The sequence below is a fragment of the Scyliorhinus canicula genome, chromosome 7, assembly GCF_902713615.1.
Source record: "Scyliorhinus canicula chromosome 7, sScyCan1.1, whole genome shotgun sequence".
In the NCBI taxonomy this organism is placed as follows: Eukaryota; Metazoa; Chordata; class Chondrichthyes; order Carcharhiniformes; family Scyliorhinidae; genus Scyliorhinus; species Scyliorhinus canicula.
This window is the reverse complement of record NC_052152.1, coordinates 177,657,235-177,679,719: the sequence shown is the minus strand read 5'-3', so window position 1 is coordinate 177,679,719 and position 22,485 is coordinate 177,657,235. Positions and strand designations below refer to the sequence as shown.

General features: G+C 43.3%; 1 protein-coding gene across 3 annotated transcripts in view; it reads left to right on the top strand.

The window, feature by feature from the left end:
• The window catches only part of LOC119969582 (transcription elongation factor A protein 1-like), a 70,784-nt gene that overhangs the window by 47,383 nt on the left and 916 nt on the right, over window positions 1-22,485 (top strand). For 2 of the 3 annotated variants that reach the window (XM_038803373.1, XM_038803375.1), the window contains exons 6-9: window positions 5,425-5,481; window positions 7,219-7,373; window positions 11,739-11,885; window positions 14,429-14,500. In XM_038803373.1, coding sequence (XP_038659301.1) covers window positions 5,425-5,481; window positions 7,219-7,373; window positions 11,739-11,885; window positions 14,429-14,500 — 431 coding nt within the window. The remainder of the gene's footprint in view (window positions 1-5,424; window positions 5,482-7,218; window positions 7,374-11,738; window positions 11,886-14,428; window positions 14,501-22,485) is intronic. The other variant, XM_038803374.1, reaches the window with a different exon arrangement.

The window sequence follows — 22,485 nt, the reverse complement described above, 5'->3', positions numbered from 1 at the left end:
ACCAAATGCGACCGACACCGTCGGGAACTCGGCCAGTCAGGGGCGGAGCATCGGGGGGCAGGCCTTAGGCAATGTCCTGAGGCCGTCGATAAATGGTGCGGCATACTCTGCGATTGCGCCGCTTTGGAGGGTGCAGAGCATCGCGAAAGCGGCGCCGCCCTGATTTGGTCGGGAAAACTGATTAACAGGCCGAACGTGGTTTCAGCATTGGCGACCGGAGAATCCAGCCCCATGTACTTGCTCTAGTTCGACACTTTGCTTCTCATATTTTCTGGACACTTGTCCATAAACCCTATAAATTGGGATAGCAATTAGGCTGAGGGTTAGTAACTTGCAATATATTGGATACTGTACTCTTCATGTACATATAACTTGCAGATCCTTGAGTTAATAATTCAAATATTCTCAATACATTGAGGTCAACAGATGATGTTGTAATGCCTGCTATTTTCCATCTCTAAAATGACAGTGGTCTAAAAACCAATTGCTGAAGAGTGGTGTGTATAGGTGGTCCTTAGCTCACAAGACTTCCAAGGTGAGTACAACAGAGACTTGCTACCATAGAACATAGAACATATGCCTGAAACAACGACATGACAGCAAAATTGTTAATCCATTGAGAATTAACCTAGTCTGTGCTGTGCCCAGATTCTGCCTGACTGACCTGGCTTACTATATGAATTTCTTTTTATTATTAAGCCAGGTCAGTCAGGCAGAATCTGGGTACAGCACAGACTAGGTTAATAGCCCATATTTTGTGGTCAGTGGATAAGTGATGGCTCTTGCTGCTAACCTCAAAGTTTCCCACAAAGATCTAGTGATTTCTGTGACATGGATTTCAGCTTTCCTGCTGTTAATTTGAATCTATCGGCAAGTCAAGGAAATCTCTAGGTGTCCAGTAACAGTGCTGTCGTCATGTAGGCTAAGCAGCCAATCATTTGAATTCTCAATGGACTAACAATTTTGCTGTCATGTCGTGGTTTCAGGCATATGTTCTATGGTAGCAAGTCTCTGTTGTACTCACCTTGGAAGTCTTGTGAGCTAAGGACCACCTGTACACACCACTCTTCAGCAATTGGTTTTTAGACCAATGTCATTTTACACTGGAGTGACACAATCTTGGAAGGCCTGACAGGACACTGGGGGCCAGCTGTTTTAATGAGCATTCATGAGATGCAGATGAACGCCATGAGCCAGCAGGAACGTCGGCCCACCATTGGAAGAATAGCAACTTGATTTTACGCTGGTGTGTTTCTGATTCTGGCTTCTGCTAAATATTCGTCACTCCTGCTTCCCATCAAACCTGCCGTGGGCGAGATATGCGCCCTAACTAACCAGTGACAAAAAATGACTAGCATTAGGAAATGGAGAGAATTAAGTACGTTATATTTGTATTTTGTGGGTGTTAAGAATAAGATGAGGTTTTACGGTTTAAGTTTAACTTATAGTTCTGTATTTCTGTTAAGAAGGGTGGTGGAGAGAATTGAGTTTTAAAAGATGTCTGCATTTTAATGAGGTTTTACAAAGTAGGAAACGTATGCTGTTGCTGAGCAACAAAGGGCCCGCAGACACCGGGACAGGCAGTACAGCAGTTTTTTTTAAGTGCATGACCCAAAAGAAAGCAATTTCACAAAATCTGCTAGAGCGGGCAGGAAGGAAAACATAAGAACATAAGAACTAGGAGCAGGAGTAGGCGATCTGGCCCCTCGAGCCTGCTCCACCATTCAATGAGATCATGGCTGATCTTTTGTGGACTCAGCTCCACTTTCCGGCCCGAACACCATAACCCTTAATCCCTTTATTCTTCAAAACACTATCTATCTTTACCTTAAAAACATTTAATGAAGGAGCCTCAACTGCTTCACTGGGCAAGGAATTCCATAGATTCACAACCCTTTGGGTGAAGAAGTAGTTCCTCGTAAACTCAGTCCTAAATCTACTTCCCCTTATTTTGAGGCTATGACCCCAAGTTCTGCTTTCACCCGCCAGTGGAAACAACCTGCCCGCATCTATCCTATCTAGTCCCTTCATAATTTTATATGTTTCTATAAGATCACCCCTCATCCTTCTAAATTCCAACGAGTACAGTCCCAGTCTACTCAACCTCTCCTCGTAATCCAACCCCTTCAACTCTGGGATTAACCTAGTGAATCTCCTCTGCACACCCTCCAGCGCCAGTACGTCCTTTCTCAGGTAAGGAGACCAAAACTGAACACAATACTCCAGGTGTGGCCTCGCTAACACTTTATACAATTGCAGCATAACCTCCCTAGTCTTAAACTCCATCCCTCTAGCAATGAAGGACAAAATTCCATTCGCTTTCTTAACCACCTGTTGCACCTGTCAACCAACTTTCTGCGACTCATGCACGAGCACACCCAGGTCTCTCTGCACAGCAGCATGCTTTAATATTTTATCGTTTAAATAATAATCCCGTTTGCTGTTATTCCTACCAAAATGGATAACCTCACATTTGTCAACATTGTATTCCATCTGCCAGACCCTAACCCATTCACTTAACCGATCCAAATTCCTCTGCAGACTTCCAGTATCCTCTGCACTTTTCGCTTTACCACTCATCTTAGTGTCATCTGCAAACTTGGACACATTGCCCTTGGTCCCCAACTCCAAATCATCTATGTAAATTGTGAACAATTGTGGGCCCAACACGGATCCCTGAGGGACACCACTAGCTACTGATTGCCAACCAGAGAAACACCCATTAATCCCCACACTTTGCTTTCTATTAATTGACCAATCCTCTATCCATGCTACTACTTTACCCTTAATGCCATGCATCTTTATATTATGCAGCAACCTTTTGTGTGGCACCTTGTTAAAGGTTTTCTGGAAATCCAGATATACCACATCCATTGGCCCCCCGTTATCTACTGCACTGGTAATGTCCTCAAAAAATTCCACTAAATTAGTTAGGCACGACCTGCCCTTTATGAACCCATGCTGCGTCTGCCCAATGGGACAATTTCTATCCAGATGCCTCGCTATTTCTTCCTTGATGATAGATTCCAGCATCTTCCCTACTACTGAAGTTAAGCTCACTGGCCTATAATTTCCCGCTCTCTGCCTACCTCCTTTTTTAAACAGTGGTGTCATGTTTGCTAATTTCCAATCCACCGGGACCACCCCAGAATCTAGTGAATTTTGGTAAATCATCACTAGCCATCTCTTTTAGCACTCTGGGGTGCATTCCATCAGGGCCAGGTGACTTGTCTACCTTTAGCCTCATTAGCTTGCCCATCACTACCTCCTTAGTGATAACAATCCTCTCAAGGTCCTCACCTGTCAAAGCCTCATTTCTATCAGTCACTGGCATGTTATTTGTGTCTTCCACTGTGAAGACCGACCCAAAAAACCTGTTCAGTTCCTCAGCCATTTCCTCATCTCCCATTATTAAAACCCCCTTCACATCCTCTCAAGGACCAATATTCACCGTAGCCACTCTTTTTTGTTTTATATATTTGTAAAAGCTTTTACTGTCTGTTTTTATATTGTGAGCAAGTTTACTCTCATACTCTATCTTGCTGTTCTTTATAGCTTTTTTAGTAGCTTTCTGTTGCCCCCTAAAGATTTCCCAGTCCTCTAGTCTCCCAATCTTTGCCACTTTGTAAACTTTGAAAACTGCAGAGAGCACGTCCCAAAATAAAGAACAGAAAGGTCCCAAAACCAGGGAGAGGGACAGAAAAAAGATCCAAGGAGTCCTAGTCAAACGAAACGAACAGGAATCTGGAAAATGGTCCTTTAAGAGTGAGGAGCAGAAGCAGAGGATCCAGGTTAAATGACTGGGCTTCAGGATGCAGATCTGGACTTGCGAAAAGCTAGAAAATCTGAGGAGACAGTTGAAGATGGTGACTTCTTACTCGGTATGGGCCTGTGAAGTAGTGGTGTTCTGTTGGCATGGTTGGGTACCTGAGAGATTGCCTGGAATCTTGAATACACATGTTAACCAGGGGAGAGGAACATCAGAAGTCAATATTGCAATTTTGGAGGGGGATCCTTAATGAAGACATCCAGAAGAATGCATAGTTGGGAGAAGATTTCAAGACATGTTCTTCAAGAATGGAGATTGGAAACCCTCGTATGAAGAGGGGAGTGTGGTGGAAGAGAGAGTTAAATCGGTAGAAGTTGATTTGTGCTTCGTTTGTCACTTGGTCTCAGAGTGTGTATATCTGACCACATGTTGCCTATTGATTTATGTGGGCTCTGTACTTAGAACTTAATAGAGTATAAGATAAATGTTGTAACTGGTGTTATCATTAATAATCTGTATATATCTGTAAACGAGTGATGTAATATAGTTCTTATTTAGTAAATGTTTCCTTCTTTTGTTAAAAGTTCATCAGCAGTGTCTGTGACTGTTCAGTAATTGCCCCCCATGTTTCTGAAACACAAAATAAAAGGTGGGATCTTTCAAGCAGGGTTCCGCTCTTGGATCATTGTTTATGTAGTCTCGTGAAGCCATTAAGTGGTTTGTTATATAAATTACTAAGATGTTCTTTGAGGTTTCAGTTACTGAATTTATGATGTGATTGAGTTGAGGATACTGTTGCATTCCTCTCAAGTGAATCCAAAGATACAAGCTGAAAGCAGCTCCCTTAATATTTGTTTTCCTCTTCCAATATTGTAAATGCTGTAAATCTAGTATTACAAGTACCATTCTTAAGAGTAGAGGAAAAGAGCAAACTAGATTTTTTTTGTTCTGAATAAAACATTACATTATAGTTGTTTTACTTGGTACAGGAGTCCCATTAACAGATTGGAACCACAAAATAGCAATTAATTCATTTGAATTTGGAAAAGAAGAAAAGGTATTCATCATTGGTAGTTTAGTAATCTAGCAAATTTTCAAATGTAAATACTGAGGTTAACAGAATTTTTGATGGAAGCCAATGTTTTGTTGGACATAAAATACTTTTGAAAGGGGATTTAATATTAAAATATTTCATTTTGAGAAGCAATGGCAATATACTGAATGCTGAAAATCTGAAATAATGGGATTTGTATATTCTGTTGATGAAGCTTTGAGAATCATTTTTTCAAATTCCAGTACAATGCCATGAAATCTTTTTGTTGGATGCAGAAGGTCCCCACTGCTTCCCATAAAGAATCAGGACTGAATTGAAAATCGATATTCTGAATGAACCTCCTATGAGCCAAATGGCTCACAATAGCAGTACGAAGAACATGTATCATTTATAAGAATATTTGCATTAGCGGAGTTAACTGAAAGGAGTTCTGAGCAATGAAGCCAGTTAAGTATTTTCTGTCAGCATGAAAAAAAAATCTAATCTGGATGAAAGACCATTTGAAATTACCAACTTGTCTTGCATGTTTGACTCTGTTTACTGCTGAACAGAACAAATACAGAACATTCAGCTTCTGACTTAAATTGCATCTCGATTACAGATGATTATGTTGCAATAGGAACTGACTGTGACCATATGGCAGCGCAAATTGAAGAAAATATCCTTTTACGTGAATATCTTCAGTACAGATGATCAGAAACTGTCCACCAGAAAACATTCATTTGCATTACATTAAACATTAATGTTTAAGTGCCATAGGATAACATTCTGTCCTTTCATTTCTGTAGTGACCATGGAACCACAGTTCAGAACTGCCCATAATTCAGCATGTGTTTAAATAGATTATTAATCTTGTTCAACAAGCTAGTAGTTATTTGGTGTAGGAAGTGGAGTGAAGTGATTTTGTCTTTTCAAGTGATGATTAAGGCATATTTGAGTACAACAGAGAGGGCTTTATTCTGTACTTCGCTTTAGGAGTGCTGTATGCTAATATTGGATGTTTAAAGTGTACCATTTCTCCATTCCCGCTGTTATGGCTCGTCTTAATGAGCATAGAAATATAAATTTACATGCCGAAAAGAGATGTGCACCAAAATTGGTGAGATATTTTTTTTTTAGCAGCAATAAATATATAATGCGATGTGTTCATCCAATAGAGATAAGGGGCTGCATTTTACTTGGGGCAGAGACCATCCAAAGTAAGGTCAACCATATGTGGTTCTCTCCATGCCAACCCTGCCCTGCAGACATAAAATGCTGTGGGCGGACTAACTTTATGAACAGCAGGACTTCTGCCCCTCGCTTCTCACCTGTCCCACCCTTGGGGACAGCTGGCCATTCTGATCGACTGGCCCGCCAGAGCTCAGTAATGAGCACTGCTGGGACTTCCGGAAGAAGGACGAAGTGGAACATGGCTGACTTGAGAAGGTACGCCCTGAAGCATTACAGCTTGGAGGGATCCCAGAATCCAGGCGGAGAGAGATGCAGAAGCCTGGTTCTGGCAGAACAGAAAGGGGGGTGACATCTTGCTGCCCCCCCCCCCCCCCCCCCCCGCCAGATTTAAGTACTCACCTTTGTTCTGCTAGGCCTTTAAAAATGTCCTGCCCACTTCCGGCTGATTGCCCATGGCATCGGCAGCATTTTATGAAGATTAGTAGACTTGTAAAAATCTCAGATGACCCTTATTTACATTTGGCAGTGGGCAACCTGCCCCCTGTTCTATTATAGGGGTGAGTTTGAGGTGAGCAGGAAGGTGGTGGGCAAGCCACCTGACCTAATTTACTGGCCCCCTGCCAAAAACACACCCAGCAGGGATAGGTGAAATTCAGCCCATACACTGCGGCAACTCTTGCTTCTGCAAATGTCAGGATTAAACATCAGATCCTTTAAGTTGCTCAATATCAGTAACTAGTTCACATAAAAACAGCAGCTTTTTGTGTCAGTCGTTGCAAATTTCGGGGTGGGTGGTGTTTGGGAATGGTAATGTAACATTAGAGATTTAATTTTGTGGAAACGTGTTGACTGCAGGGTTATAGCCCACATCTAATATCAAGCTGTTATAGTCTACTTCTACTATAAAGCTTATATTAGGAGGGATACTGATTGTCAGCTTTTATTTCCCAAATCCCCTGAAAACGTTAACTATTAACATCAGAGGAGCTCATAAAGAGATAGCTGCAAAGAATCCGACCATAACAAATCGTCACAGATGGGTTGTCTTGTAAGCCAAGAATGATTGAATAGACTGAGATCTCGTGGTTTCTGTGAATGATTCTGTCTTGGGCTTGTATTCTTTGGAATTTGACATGTTTGTTGTAGAGTTAAATTAAAATGAATATATTCAGTGAATAGGTATGTCTAGACTTTGGCTTTGACTCCTTAATGTAATTGGTACTTGTATTCCAAGAGATGAGCAACACTGATATGAAATACAAAAACCGAGTGAGAAGCAGGATAGCTAACCTAAAAGATACAAAGAACCCCAACTTGAGGAAGAATGTTCTCTGTGGAAATATTTCAGCAGAACAGATTGCAAGAATGACTGCTGAGGTAAGGCAATGATGATATTACTGTGATGTTTTCTTTCCCATTAAACAAAATCATGGCCCGAACTATACAGCGCTTTAGCGGGCATGCGCCCAACCTGATCTCTCATGAAAACATGTGAGAAGACATCAAGATGTCGCCCTCGTGTGATATCTTTGGTTGGTGTGCGTGAGAGTCGAAGCACAACTGCTGACAATTGAAAGGGCAATTAGATCCATTGAACATGCAATTGTCTGCAATTTTACATGCCTTTGCACTTTTCTACTTGGCGGACAGTCGGCCAGGCGCGTTCACAATTTTTCATACATTCCTCATCAAGGCAGGGTAAAATTCTGGGATAAAATAAAACAAATATTTGACAGTTCAGGTGTCTTGAGTTATACTACCAGCTGTTTGAATCTATATTGTAAAGATAGTTTGCAGCATTTGTTTTGTACAAGTGTAATTAGAAGAATACTGCAATTCCTTGAGCACCTGTCAGCCTTCAGGGAGCATGTTGGAATTGTCTGCCTGCACCGTCACCTGTTTCTGTGCCTACTCTCCCCGGCAACACTGTCTTTCCATTAATTGGCCAGCCAGTGTGAAATTGCGGTCTGGGGCCAAGCGCAGTCAGAAGCACATTTTGTGTCCACCTGCAGTCTGTGTGCCCAACGGGCAAAGAATTTGGTCCATGCCTTTCTAATAATGCAAAGATGCCTACCCGAATACAAATAACTACCAATATAAGCTTTGCTGAAAATACTAAACTGTTTTTCCTATTAATAATAATAATCTTTTGTCACAATCATAGAAGATACTAAAAGTGTGGAAGTTTCATGAACTTGTAGTGTAATCTAGAGCATTTTCAATGGATTTTGCTTTCCTTCTCAGCATCTAATATCTGGAAGATAATAAAAAAACGCCATTCTACTGATCTATAAGAAACCAGATGATAGGAATTTAATCCTTTATGAGTCGTCTGCCACTGAATTTTGCTGTCACATTTTAAACAACATACTAAAAGATTTTCATATTGGAATGTAGTGCTACCACGATAGGCCTGTTACAAATTGGAGTTGTTTAATTAAAATACTTCCATTTTCATTGTGATATTAGTAATTTAAATCCATTAATACAAACTTGCATAATTGAAGCTGGACTCTTCTAAACCATTCTTAAACAAAGAACATTTATGTAAAACACTATTGAAAAGTTTGATTAAGAACAGTCTTACTCCAGACCAAGTGATTTATGTCTTCCCATACATCCAAATCCACAGAGAGATTACACAGGCCCTACATTATTAGATATTAATAGTAACTTGCGAACATCTGAAATAAATTTGACATCAACAGAGTGGTTTTATTTTAACCAGGTTTGAAGGGTGTTGCTCTGTCATTTAATAATTATTGGGGAGGAAATTATGGGCATTATAAAATTTGGTTTAAAATTATTTAGTACAACATTTATAATGCTCAAAGGAGTTTTGTATTGTCAGTTTGGTCTGTACTGTCCGATGCTAAAATGTGAGGAATTTGCTGTTGTGTTGAGAATGTATTCTCACTGCTCTCCTGTTAAATTCATTTTGGCTAGTTCCCTCACAGTTCCTTACTGTAGACACAAAGGTCCCTCCACTCATTACACTCCAGCACAAAAGTATCTTCAAACTTTTATTTCCTTTGGTACCGATTATCACCCCTAAAAGGTGATAGAGCCAATGTTCCTGTGGGTTATGGGGTGCAGACAGGAAAGTGGAGCTGAGTCCGCAACCAGATCAGCCATGATCATATTGAATGTGGAGCAGGTTTGACAGCCCAAGTGGTGTACAACTAAGCCCATGTTCCTAAGCACCCCCTCAACTCGTTTCCCAAGGCTTTGAGCACAAACTGCAGGCTGACATTTCAGTATTGAGAAAGGGCTGTGCTATCAAAGATACCATTTTTCAAATGAGACAAAACAAAAGCCCTAGTTCTCCACAACCCCCCCCCCCCCCCCCAATAAAAAGTTGACAAGAAAGATCCCACAACACTATTCAAAGAGAAATGAGGGAGATCTCCATTGTCCACGCCAATATTTATACCTTAGCTGCTAACACTTAACTGGGCATGTATCTCATTGCTGGTTGCAATGTTTCCCCACATTATAACAATGACCAGACTTCAAAAATATTTTATTAGCTGTAAAGCCCTTTGGGATGTCTTCAGATTGTGAAAGATTATTTGTAAATTCAAGTCCTTTCCTTTTACATTCCTCATAATTTAATTGTAATTGCAAATAATGCAACTTCCCAGCCATCCAAAAATAAGCTCAAACTTTCAGGTATTCTTCTAGTTCATTACAGACTTAAATGCTCCCATTCTGAATCTCCTTCATGTCTTATAGTCTGCTCTCTCTACTTTGTTTTCTATATTTTTAGTTCCTACTAATTAATTTCCCCATTTTGTCCCCTTTTGTATTATCACATCACTTTTATTGTAGTGCACCATGCTGTTTGCTCTCGATGTGATTTCAAGTGTTGAATCGATGTGATTTGAAGTGCCGAATATGTCCATACTCTGACTGTTAAGCCTGTTCACTCCTTGCTAGCTATATTTGATTGCATGTTAATCCATTGCTGGATACTTGGTTGGACATAACCTAGTTTTTATTGTTTAATATTTGGCCTGACCTTTTTTCAGGTGCTGAATTTGGAGGCATTGAGGGCCAAGGTGGGAGATGGTGGAGCAAAAAGCACCGGTTTTCACATGGTTATATTCTGTACCTGAAATATGTTGGGATTGTTTCTAATACCATCTTTCAGGCAATATATAAGTGACTCTGGCCTGCAATGGGCACTAGTCCCTTTATTGCCCTATACAAGCGAGCCTAAAGTATGTATCATGACCCCCAGTACAACATTTTCTCCCCCTTAAAACTGTTGAGCTGCATCCGGATGATGAATTGGTGTCTATAGCTGTCCAGAATTAAATGACACTAATTGTGCCCACCACTTTGTGCCCAAAAGCAGGTCTAAATGAGTTTCTTCTTTATTTTGTTTATTCCAAGTAGCAAAACCAATAGCTTAGATACTTCAGAATTGCCAACGAGGCTGAATCTAACCATTATGTTCTAAATTATGGGACTAGATTACTACCACATCTAAACCAGAAATGACATACATAAAGGGTGATTTGGGGTTTAAAACACTTGCTGCAAGGAATTTGAAATACGCTAACCAATATTTCAATTCTTCTGTGTGTTTTTCCTTTGAAAATCGGCTGTGACAATCAAAAGATATAGTGATCCCACTACGCATGTTGGAGGTGACACCATTTTGAATTTTGCAACCTGACCTCATTGTGATTTAAAAGGTGGCTGCCGTGTGATTAAGGTGAAGTAGAAACATAATTAAGATTTAATTTATCTTGAATGGGTGTAGAAAGGTTAAGTTATATCCCTGCAATTCCTGGGCAGTGGAATTCTTTACAGGAATTTGCTTTCACTTCGGTAAATTCATGTGGGAACTAGGATAGAAAGGAGAATGGTTTGGAAAACCTGGTTCTCATTCTGGATTGAGATATATGCATTTAATTACAGTGGAGCTCGAATTGAATAAAGTATTGAAACCTTTAAACAGTTGGATTTTGCTAGTATTTGATAATGTGACCATATTTGTATTCTGATGTTCACATTATGTGAAAATCTGACCAGAAATTCATTTTTCTCCTCCTCTCCCACCTCTCAAAAAAGCTGCAGGTTAAAGCTACATTTATCCAGCCAGTTGTACTTGCAGCAGATTTCAAACATCAAAATCTCTGATCATTATCTCTTGGCATTTCTTATCAAATTGGATAAAATGCATTGGGTCATCTCACATCTGAAATGTATTAAGCCTGAGCATCTGTTAATTATTTTGGAATTGTGTAACTTGGCAGCTATTTTAAAATTGTACCTGTGCTGACCAGTTAACAGTGAGTGGTCATGTGTTAAATGCCAATTATGAAGCAGTATTGAAGGGAGAACATTTCTTGGGCAGTAGCAGCAGGAAATGGACTGCAATTACAGTTCTCTGGTTGGCTGGAAGCTGAACCACACGGAATTGCTCCTCAATGTGCTTTTAACCATTATTAGTTGTGTAGCTTCTCAGTATGAAGAGACACCTGAATTGGTAGATCTCAACAGGGCCGAAAATCAACAATGAAATTACCAGGTAGGGATTTTACAAAAGCACATTTTGGTATCCTGCAGGTTGGAGGGATATAAAGTTTTTATATTGGCAGAATATTTAAAAGGAAAACTCAATTTGAGTCGTCTTTTTAAGAGATATTTGAAATCCATATAACCTGGGCTCAGAAAATATTATGCAATATATTTTACCTTCCGATGATTTTTTTTTCAATAAAAATAAAGGAAATGGCAAGTGACGAGCTGAGAGAGATTCGGAAGGCCTTAACAAATGAAGCTATCAGAGAACACCAAATGGCTAAGACTAGTGGTACTGAAACTGCGCTCTTCGCTTGTGGCAAGTGCAACAAGAAGAACTGTACATATACACAGGTAAGAGTGATGTTGACATAATGAATGTTAATTAAATGTTCTGTTGTGCAGACGTTGCACAGAGGGTCTATTGAATTGGTAGAGCAGAACTGAAACCAATTTCTTTTGGACTACGTTTTTTGTAAGCTATAATGCGTGTGCACATTTTGCGCACTAAGTTAATACCTTTGATTAAGTGACTTTTTGTGAATGCAAACAACAATTTTGTGTTTTGTTTTTTGCTACGTTTGCCTTTTGTATTGTCCATTTATATCAAAACAAAGTGAAACTCTGGATGAAGAAGGTGTTAGTTTACTTTTGTAAGATTTTTCATCACCTTTTTGCAAAGTTTCAAAAGCAGTTTTCTTTTAGCTACATTTTTATTATCCCCCCCCCCCCATTTGACATTTTTTTCCCGCTTTATTGTTACCTCAGCTGAGGTAACAATAAGCACTGCAAGGATTTAACTTGGATGAAACTGAAAGAGTTAATGACTTTGTAGCTTGACGTCTCATGCCATTTAACTGTTATACAAACACCATTTTGTGTTCTCTGATAGCTTCATTTGTTAAGGCCTTCTGAATCCCTCTCAGCTCGTCACTTGCCATTTCCTTTATTTTTATTAGTTCTGCTTTGCTAAATGTCAGGATAATAGGGAGATTATGGCAGTAAACTCCTGTATTGGGTACAATACGGTACGCTCCTTTCTTCATGGGATCATGTAACTGGGCTTCAAAAGTCAGATAGCACATGGCTGTCTTGAAGTTCGTGTTCTGAAAATGTGTTGAGAATAAAGTTAGTTGAGGAAGTATCAGTCATCCTACAGCATTAGTCTTTCCTTATCTGCTGCATCCCAGGTACAGTTGCTAGCTTTTAAAAAAAAATTTAGAGTAGCCAATTATTTTTCTTTTCCAATTAAGGGGCAATTTAGCGTGGTCAATCCATCTAACCAGCACATCATTGGGTTGTGGGGGTGAAACCCATGCAGACATGGGGAGAATGCACAAACTCCACATGGACAGTGACCCAGGACAGGGATTCGAACCCGGATCCTCAGCGCCGCAGTCCCAGTGCTAACCACTGCGCCACATGCTGCCCCTTACGGTTGCTAGCTTTGTGCCGGCGTTTACCAGGCGTAGTGATTTGTTATCCTGGCGGAGTACCAAAAAGCCAGACCCTCCTCTTGCTGCAACACATTCACTTTGCCAGCCATTGAATGAATTCACCAATGACCCTGCTCTGATGTTTGTCCAGTCTTTTTGTACTTTCTTGTTGACTACCACTTTGCCACATGCAGCATTTCTTAAATTCTGAACCTGTCAACACTTTATCCCTATGTATGTAGTTATACATTTAAATAGCTGCTTGCCTTTAATTTTGACCAGCAAGTCTTTGTGGGCTGTGCGCTTCCAATATTCTTTGGGGTCTGCTTCCTTGTATGTCCTGTGCAAGCCCCAAGCTACTCTGGAAGCATATTTGAAAAAGATCCTCAAGCTGGCTTTGCATCATCACTCTCCGGGTGAGATTTACACTGCTGTAATAGTTAGTGATTTTTTAGCTGGAGTCACTTAAGTCAGCCCAAAAATACTTTCTCTATTAAATTGATCCATTCAGTAACCTAAGAGAGTTAGGTGCTGGCTCCTCCCATTAATTACATAATCTATCCCACTAATTTCCAGATTTTGGAGTAGTTTTTTTGTCAGCGCAGGTTTGATGGGCCGAAGGGCCTCTTCTTTACGCTTCTATGACCTGTTTAGCTAGGTCTGAAAACAATCCTTCAAATTATCTACACACCAGGGAACCATCCAAAATATTAACAATACTGTATTCCATTAGCCCTTTATCTGTAACCAAGTAAGTGGTTGGAATGAATGGTTATCCCACCTTTGATGACTTCATTACTGGTTTAGTATCAAAGGTAATTGTGATCTAATATTGTTTGGGGTGTTAACCAGAACTCTGTATGTTACTCAAATATGAAAGAAAAATAGTTAAAATCAGCGTGAGTAAATGCAATTAGGACAATGGGGAGTAAACAATGACTTGTTGATCATGTAATCTGAGTAAATCTATGACCAGCCACGTGAACCAGGTCCTAGTTAGTTTGTTATTTATTTTTGATCTGTTTTTAAAAATATGCTCTAATCTTCAATGCTTTAAACAAGGCCAATATTAGGCTATTAAAATATTTAAAAGATATTTTTATGGTGAAGCAGTGATAGATTTTCTAGCTTGTTCTCAATTCGCATTTGTAAATAAAGGTCTGTTGAAAGTTGAATAACACTACTTAAATAAGCTGCCATTCTTTGATAGGTATCTGCGTGATTTTTCTTTCCCCCTTCAGTTTATTCTTTCCTATGTAGGGCAGGCCTTACTATGAAGTAGGCAAGATCCCAACAGAGCATTGTTTTTTAACAATACAAAATTTACATAAAGCGATTGCAATTCACATTTTTTAACAAGTAACAACTGCATTGATCTGTTGATTTTTAACTTGTACAAGAATTGCAATGTTCCCATTATAAAAAGACCATTTTATGATGTAACCTTCTCTCTTTCTCCAGGTTCAAACAAGGAGTGCTGATGAACCCATGACTACATTTGTCTTTTGCAATGAATGTGGTAACAGATGGAAGGTACATGTTCATGTTATAGTCAAGTCATTTTGTATAATATGTGGAACAACAGTAGTGTTTTATTAGAGGTCTCTGAGAGTAATTGATTGACATAACATTATGCCATACCCAGGAGGATCCAAGTGCCATATTCACTAAATTAGCTGATCTCAACTGGGTGGACGCTAAAATTGACTTTGGAATCCTAGGCTAAAAATCAGTGCAGAATCCTTCTATCCAAGAAAAGCACACATCTAATAGGTGCTGGCTACGGCAGAGTTTTGATGTCTTTCGTGGTGGAGTAGCCTGCTGACACACTTTAGCCATAAACATGAAGAGTAACTACTTGGATGGGTACTGGAGGTCTGATGATGCACACAGTTTAATACCTTAAACAAATGCTATTAAGAGGTGAGAAACGAGATGGGGAGGTGGAGGAAAAATAGAGTTTTAAAAGAAAGTGCGAAAGATAAGATTTGACCTGTTTTGCATGTGTTCAGCCATCTGTTACCGAGTAGCTTTTGGTTCCTATCAAGATGACCCCAAACAATGTTATCATTCCATTGTTTTGTTTCATGACTTTTGTTAATGAGAGATATTCTTAGTATTTAGAAAATGTTTCAGATGTGGACTGTTTAAAACATTATGAAAAACAAATAAACCTCTCCATGGTGTTCCTTACATAGAATGGAATGCCATAGTGATGCTATTCAGCAGTTAACTTTGAGCTGTATATGTACAGGTGACATCCAAGGATTGATCCTTGGCCCCCTCCTATTTCTCAGCTACATACTGCCCCTTGATTACATCATTCAAAAGCACAGCATTAGTTTCACATGCATGCCGACAATACCCAGCTCTATCTCATCACCACTGACGACTACTCCACTGTTGCTAAATTGACTGCTTATCTGACATCCAGGTCTGGATGAGCAGAAATTTCCTCCAATTAAATATTAGGAAGACTGGAGCCATTGTTTTCAATCCCTGCTCCTAACTTTGTTTCCTAGCTACTGATGACCTCCCTCTCCCTGGCAACAGTCTGAGATGAAGTTGGATTAAGTTGGTCTGTTTGCACTATTGGTATCACATTTGACCCTGAGATGAGCTTCTGACCTCCTACTTGTGCCATCACTAAAATGACCATTTCCATCTCGGCAGCATTACCCGATTTCACTCTGACCTCTTCACCTGCTGCTGAAGCCCTCATTTATGCCTTTGTTACCTCCTAGATCTGATTATTGCAATACACTCCTGGTCTTCCACATTCTACCCTCTGTAAACTTGAGGATGTCCAAAACTCTGCTACCAATATCTTAACTCTCAACAAGTCCCATTCCCCTTTTAATCCTGTGCTTACATTGGCTCCTGGGCAAGCAATATTTTGGTCATTCGTGTTTTCAGATCCCCCATTGCCTCTGCCCTTCCTATCTCTATAATTTACTGCAACCCCACAATCGTCCCAAGATATCCTTTGCACATCCCCAATTTTATTTGCTCCACCATTGGTGACTGCCTTCAGTTGGTTGAGCTCTACAGTACCCACCCTTCCCCTCTATCACGCGTTTCTCTTTGAAGGCACTCCTTAAAACCTACCTGTTTGACCAAGCTTTGCTCAACTGACCTCATGTCTCAATGTAGTTTGGTGTAATACTTTGTTTTTTACGGTGATCCCAAGAAATATCTTGGGACATTTTGTTATGTTAAAATGTATCATATAAATACAAGTTTGTTATGTTAAAAGGCATCGTATAAATATAAGTTATTGTTGCTGCGGAAGGTTCAGTGTTGCCCTTTTTTAAGGTTATAAATTCCAGATAATAAAATTAGTCAGCTTTTCACGACGGTCAGTTGAGATGCTTCCTATGTTCCAGCTTTACTAGTTTGTGGCTGGAGGGGGATGCTTTGGGGTTGGGTATGTTACGAATCCAATGTGACATTTGACAGGGCCGAGATATTTGAAGCCTAGTTCAGGACACATCAGTATTTGGACATCTAAGTTGCGTGTATCCGGCTGCAGCTCATGCTGCCATGAAAATTCAGAAAGCTATTTCACACAGTCAGCCAGTCAAGTCCTGGGGTGAGGACCAAATGGCAGCGGGAGGATGGGGAAGAGATTCATCCTTGCATCCCTTGCCTGCCAAATTTTGGATGCTCCCATTCTTGGCTATGATATATTATGAACTATGGAACTTAAATGTTAGAATGCAAGTGGGTGTACAGTTTTTACAAATATTACCCCCTTTATAATTCTCTCTCCCCCCCCAATACACACACACACACACACACAATCGATGGAAGAGGGTTGGGGCACAGTTAAAAATGTGAAGACGGCGATTATATCCCCAACCAATGTAGCACCTGTATTCATTTTCAGGAAGATAGATTTTATGTGGTTGGCATTTGGACCCTGATTTAGATTTAATAATTGCTGTGCAGTTGGACTGAGCTGCAGGCTCAGGAAGGTACATTGGGAATCCTTTGCCCCCATCCCCTGCCGATCATGACGTTCTGCCCTGCTGGCAAATTCAATCCCTAACTCTCCTGTGATCAATAACCCCATCCCCCAATGTTCCCCAGCTGCATCATCCTATCGCTGGATTTCCCACCTGCTAGCCATCACTTTGGCTAGCTGCTGAGCAGAAAACAGGAACAAAATATTGTGATCATCTCCTATCATTAAATTCAGTACAATCTCGGTGTTCCTGGCCTTTCCCCGTTTCATCAGCAAACTCCATGTGTCATAAATATTGGCGGCTTGAAGTTTTTAAATGTTGGCTTGGCGAAGATGGAAGTCATTGAAACTTAAAACACATTCCGATAAAAATATTTAGAATATAAACTTGATATGTTGAGGACTGAAATTAGTTTGGTGTTTGGAGGCAAATTTGTGGTCAGGCAGAGTGCAGAATGAGCAACAGTGTGGTGTAGTTTTTTGTAATTGAGTTGGTCAGTGGTTCCATGATGCAGGCTGAGATTACGTTGCAGAATCAGCTGCAGTTCTTGGGAAGGCTGTTGACCATTTGCGAAGCAGGAGAAAAAGTGCTAAGGTCTGTGGAGAAAGCAGGATTGGGAGAGCGAGAGGGGCATTATGACTAGAAGTTGGGAAAGCTGCAAGAGTCCAATGACTGGTAGAAAAGGAACTGAGATAACTAGCAATTTGGATGTAGCCATAGAAATGGTGGTAAGAACCAATTTTAAAGTTCTGCACTGGGAAAAATAAGTGCGAGAAGCATTTGACAGAATGTAAGATGGTTGTCAGGTCACAGCAAGAGCTTGGCATCAGTACTACTCCTAATGGCATGCTTGAGTCAATAATTAATCTGGTTCTCTTCCACCTGAACCAGAGCTCCTGTCTGATGTCATGCACCAGCATGTCAATTCTGACTTCCCTGCAGCAAATGATCCTGCTCCCTTTGTGAATCAAATTCAGCTGCCACCAAGTAAAGTTGAAGTAAGCGCATTAAAGAAGCTGAAGCCAGTTTTCAGGTCATGGGGGTCTCTGAATAAAGGTTTATTAAATTAGTGGACAAATACTTGGAACAGAAATGTGAGCAGTCAGACTGAATATTTACCCCTTTTATTTGTACTCCATTTCATTATTTTTGACCGAGCACTTAAAAATGATGAAAGCACCAAAGGACATTGCATTCATTGATCAAAACATGAGATTTTTTCCTTCTGATGTGTTGAGTAGGACCAAGTGGGAGGTGGGTCTGGAGGTTTGATTGTTAGGATCAGCCAGTGCAAAAAATGTGTGCATTAGAATAAATTGGGAGTCGCGGCCAACATAGCCATGATTAGGAAGTGGGAGTGGGGGGGGGGGGGGGGGGGGGGGGGGGGGGCGTAGGCGTGGGTGCGTATGGAGGCGGCTTCATGCAAGGCACAAGTTTGGGGGTGCTGGTAACGCCGACGCCGTACTCCAGCCTTGAAGTGGTGGCGGCAATGGAGGAGATATGTGGGAGCAGTGGGAACATCGGTTTTGTCCCCAATCTGCGATAAACACCGGTTTGCCCCGGGGAGTATGGATGGGAGGTTCCGAATATGGTGGAGAGTGGGGAATGAGAGGATAGGGGAGTTGTTTATAGAGGGGAGCCTTCCGAGTATGTGGGCGCTGGAGGAGAAGTTTGCATTGGTGAGGGGAAATGAGTTTAGATATCTGCAGGTGCGGGACTTTCTGCGTAGATAGGTATCAACCTTCCCACTCCCTGGGCAGGAGGTATGCGGAGGTCCCGGACGAGGGGCTTTTGAGGAAGCGTCGTAGTCTCCAAGCGGAGTTCGATATACTGACCACCCGGAAGGCGGAAGCGCAGTGGAGGAGGGCACAGGGAGCGGTATACGAGTACGGGGAGAAGGCAAGTCGGATGCTGGCCCACCAGCTCCGGAAGCGGGAGGCAGCGAGAGAAATAGGGGGAGTTAAGGATGTAGGAGGGAACCTGGTGCGGGATGCTAGGGACATTAATGGGGTGTTCAGGTCCTTCTACGAGGAGCTATACCAGTCGGTGCACCCTCGGGAGGGGGGGCGGGATGGACCACTTTCTGGACAAGCTGGAGTTCCCAAGAGTGGAGGATGAGGGGCTGGGGGCCCCAATCGAGTTGGAGGAGCTGATTGAGGTGCTGGGAAGCATGCAGACAAGGAAAGCACCGGGTCCAGATGGGTTTCCGGTGGAGTTTTATAAGAAGTTCTCAGACCTGCTGGGCCCGCTGTTAGTGAGGACCCTGAATGAGGCGTGGAAGGGGGGGTGCTTTGTCCCCGACGTTGTCTAGGGCAATAATTGCACTGATTCTGAAGCGGGATAAGGACCCCTCCAGTGTGGGTCTTACAGGCCGATCTCGCTCCTCAATGTGGACGCAAAGTTGTTGGCTAAGATACTGTCCAGGAGGGTGGAAGATGTGGTCCCGCTGGTTATCCATGAGGACCAGATGGGGTTTGTGAAGGGGAGGCAGCTAAATGTCAATGTGCGGCGGCTACTTAATGTTATAATGATGTCGGCGGCGGATGGGGAGGTGGAAATAGTGGCGTCGATGGATGCAGAGAAGGCCTTCGATAGGGTGGAGTGGAGCTACCTGTGGGAGGTGCTGAGGAGATTTGGGTTTGGTGAGGGATTCATTAGGTGGGTGAAGCTGCTGTATAGTGCTCCGGTAGCGAGCGTGGTGACAAACGGGAGGAGGTCGGAGGATTTCTCGGTTGTCCCGGGGGATGAGGCAGGGGTGCGCCTTGTCTCCCCTGCTCTTCGCGTTAGCAATTGAGCTCCTGGCCATGGCGCTGAGGGATTCAAAGACCTGGAGGGGGATTATGCGGGGGGGGGGGGGGGGGGGGGGGGGGGGGGGGGGGGGGGGGGGGGGGGAGCACCGGCTGTCGTTGTACGCGGATGATTTACTGCTGTATATTGCGGATCCAGCGGGGGGGATACCTGAGGTGTTGGGGACACTTGGGGAGTTTGGGGATTTTCGGACTATAAGCTCAATGTGGGAAAGAGTGAGCTGTTTGTGCTGTACTTGGGGGACCAGGAGAGGGAGATAGGAGAGTTCCCGTTGAAGAGGGCGGAGAGGAGCTGTAGATATCTGGGTGTCCAGATAGCCAGGAGCTGGGGGGCCCTTCATAGGCTAAACTTTTCGAGGCTGGTGGAACAGATGGAGGAGGAGTTCAGGAGGTGGGACACGTTGCCTCTCTTCTTGGCGGTCAGGGTCCAGTCGGTTAAGATGACGGTGCTCCCGAGGTTTTTGTTTCTCTTCCAGTGTCTCTCCATCTTGATCCCGAAGGCATTTTTTAGGAGGGTGAATAAGAGTATTCTGGGGTTCGTGTGGGCACGGAAGGCCCCAAGAGTGAGGAGGGTATTCTTGGAGCGAGGCAGGGAGGTGGGTGGTTTGGCGTTGCCCAACCTGTGTGGGTACTATTGGGCTGCAAATGTGGCGATGATCCATAGGTGGGTGATGGAGAGGGAAGGTACCGCATGGAAGAGGATGGAGGCGGCGTCCTGTGTGGACACGACTTTGGAGGCACTGGTGACGGCCCCGCTCCCACTCCCCCCGGCAAGGTATTCTACGAGTCCAGTAGTGGTGGCTTCCCTCAAAATTTGGGGCCAGTGGAGGCGGCATAGGGGTGAAGTGAAGGCCTCAACCTGGACCCCAATACGGGGCAACCATCGGTTTGCACCAGGGAGAATAGATGGTGGTTTTTTGAGTTGGCATAGGGCAGGCATCAGGCGGATGGGGGACCTCTTCCTCGACGGGAAGTTTGCGACTTTAGAGGAGTTGGAGGGGAAGTGGGGTCCCCCCCCCCCCCCCCCCCCCCCCCGGGAATACTTTCAGGTACATGCAGGTTAGGGCGTTTGTTAGGTGGCAGGTGGCGGAGTTTCCGCTACTGCCGCCAAGGGGGGTGCAGGATAGGGTGCTCTCGGGGAGGTGGGTCGGAGAGGGTAGGATCTCGGCAATTTATCAGGTGATGCAGGAGGGAGAGGAGGCCTCGGTGGAGGAGCTGAAAGTGAAGTGGGAGGAGGAACTGGGGGAGGAGATCGACGAGGAGACGTGGGCAGATGCCCTGGGGAGGGTGAATTCGTCCTCTTCTTGTGCTCGGCTCAGCTCAATTCGGCTGAAGGTGCTGCATAGGGCGCATATGACTGGAACCAGGTTGAGCCAATTCTTTGGGGGTGAGGACAGGTGTGGGAGGCCCAGCGAATCACACCCACATGTTCTGGGCGTGTCCAGCGTTGGAGGGTTTCTGGAAGTGGGTGGCGGGGGATCCTGTCCAGGGTGGTTGGTTCCAGGGTGGAACCGGGCTGGGGGCTCGCTATTTATGGGGTAGCATCGGAGCCGGGAGTGCAGGAGGCGAGCGAGGCCGGTATTCTGGCCTTTGCGTCCCCAGTAGCTCGGCGAAGGATCCTTTTACAATGGAGGGACTCGAAGCCCCGAGCCCGGAATCCTGGATCAGCGACATGGCTGGGTTCATTAAACCGGAGAGGGTCAAATTTGCGCTGAGGGGGTTGGTGCAAGGGTTCTTTCGGCAGTGGCAGCCTTTTCTTGATTTCCTGGTGGAGTGTTAGAGGGTGGTCAATTTCAGCAGCAACCGGGGGGATTGTTTTGCAACTATACGTTTGTTACTTTTTTTGTTAATTTATTGCTTTGTATGGGGGGGGTAGGGGCTTTTGTTTCTGTTTTTTCTACGCCTTGTTTATTTTATTGTTGGGAAAATTTTGTTGTTGAAAATTCTGAATAAAAATCATTTTTTTTTAAAAAGCCTTCCCACTCCTGCCGCTAAGGGGGATTCAGGACAGGGTAGTTTCCAGAGGATGGGTAGGAGAAGGGAGCGTCGCTGACATTGACATTTACAAGGAACTTGTGGGATCGGAGGAAACGCAGACCGAGGAGCTGAAGTGCAAGTGGGAGGAGGAGCTGGGAGGAGAGATAGAGAATGGTCCATGGGGGGATGTGTTGAGTAGAGTCAACGCGAACACAACATGTGCCAGGCTCGGCCTGATTCAATTCAAGGTCGTTCACCGGGCCCACATGACAGTGGCCCGGATGAGCAGATTCTCTGGGATGGAAGACAGGTGTTCAAAATGTGCGGGAGGACCAGCGAACCATGTCCACATATTCTGGGCATGTCCAAAGCTTAGGGGATTTTGGCAGGCGTTTGCTAATGTCATGTCCAAGGTATTAAAAACAAGGGTGGCATTGAGTCCAGGGGTGGTGATTTTTGGGTGTCGCAAGATCCGGGAATCCAGGAGGAGAAAGAGGCAGATGTTCTGGCCTATGCTTCCCTGGTAGCCCGGAGACAGATACTATTAGCATGGAGGGACTCAAAGCCCCTGAAGTCAGAGACCTGGCTATCTGTTTGGAGAAAATCAAGTTTGCCTTGAGAGGGTCACTGTTAGGGTTCGCCCGGAGGTGGCAACCATTCATCAACTTCTTTGCAGAAAAATAATCGTCAGCAGAGGGTGGGGGGGGGGGGGGGGGGGGGTGTAGATAGGGGTTAATTAATGGTGGGACCTGTTGGGGAGGGAGGT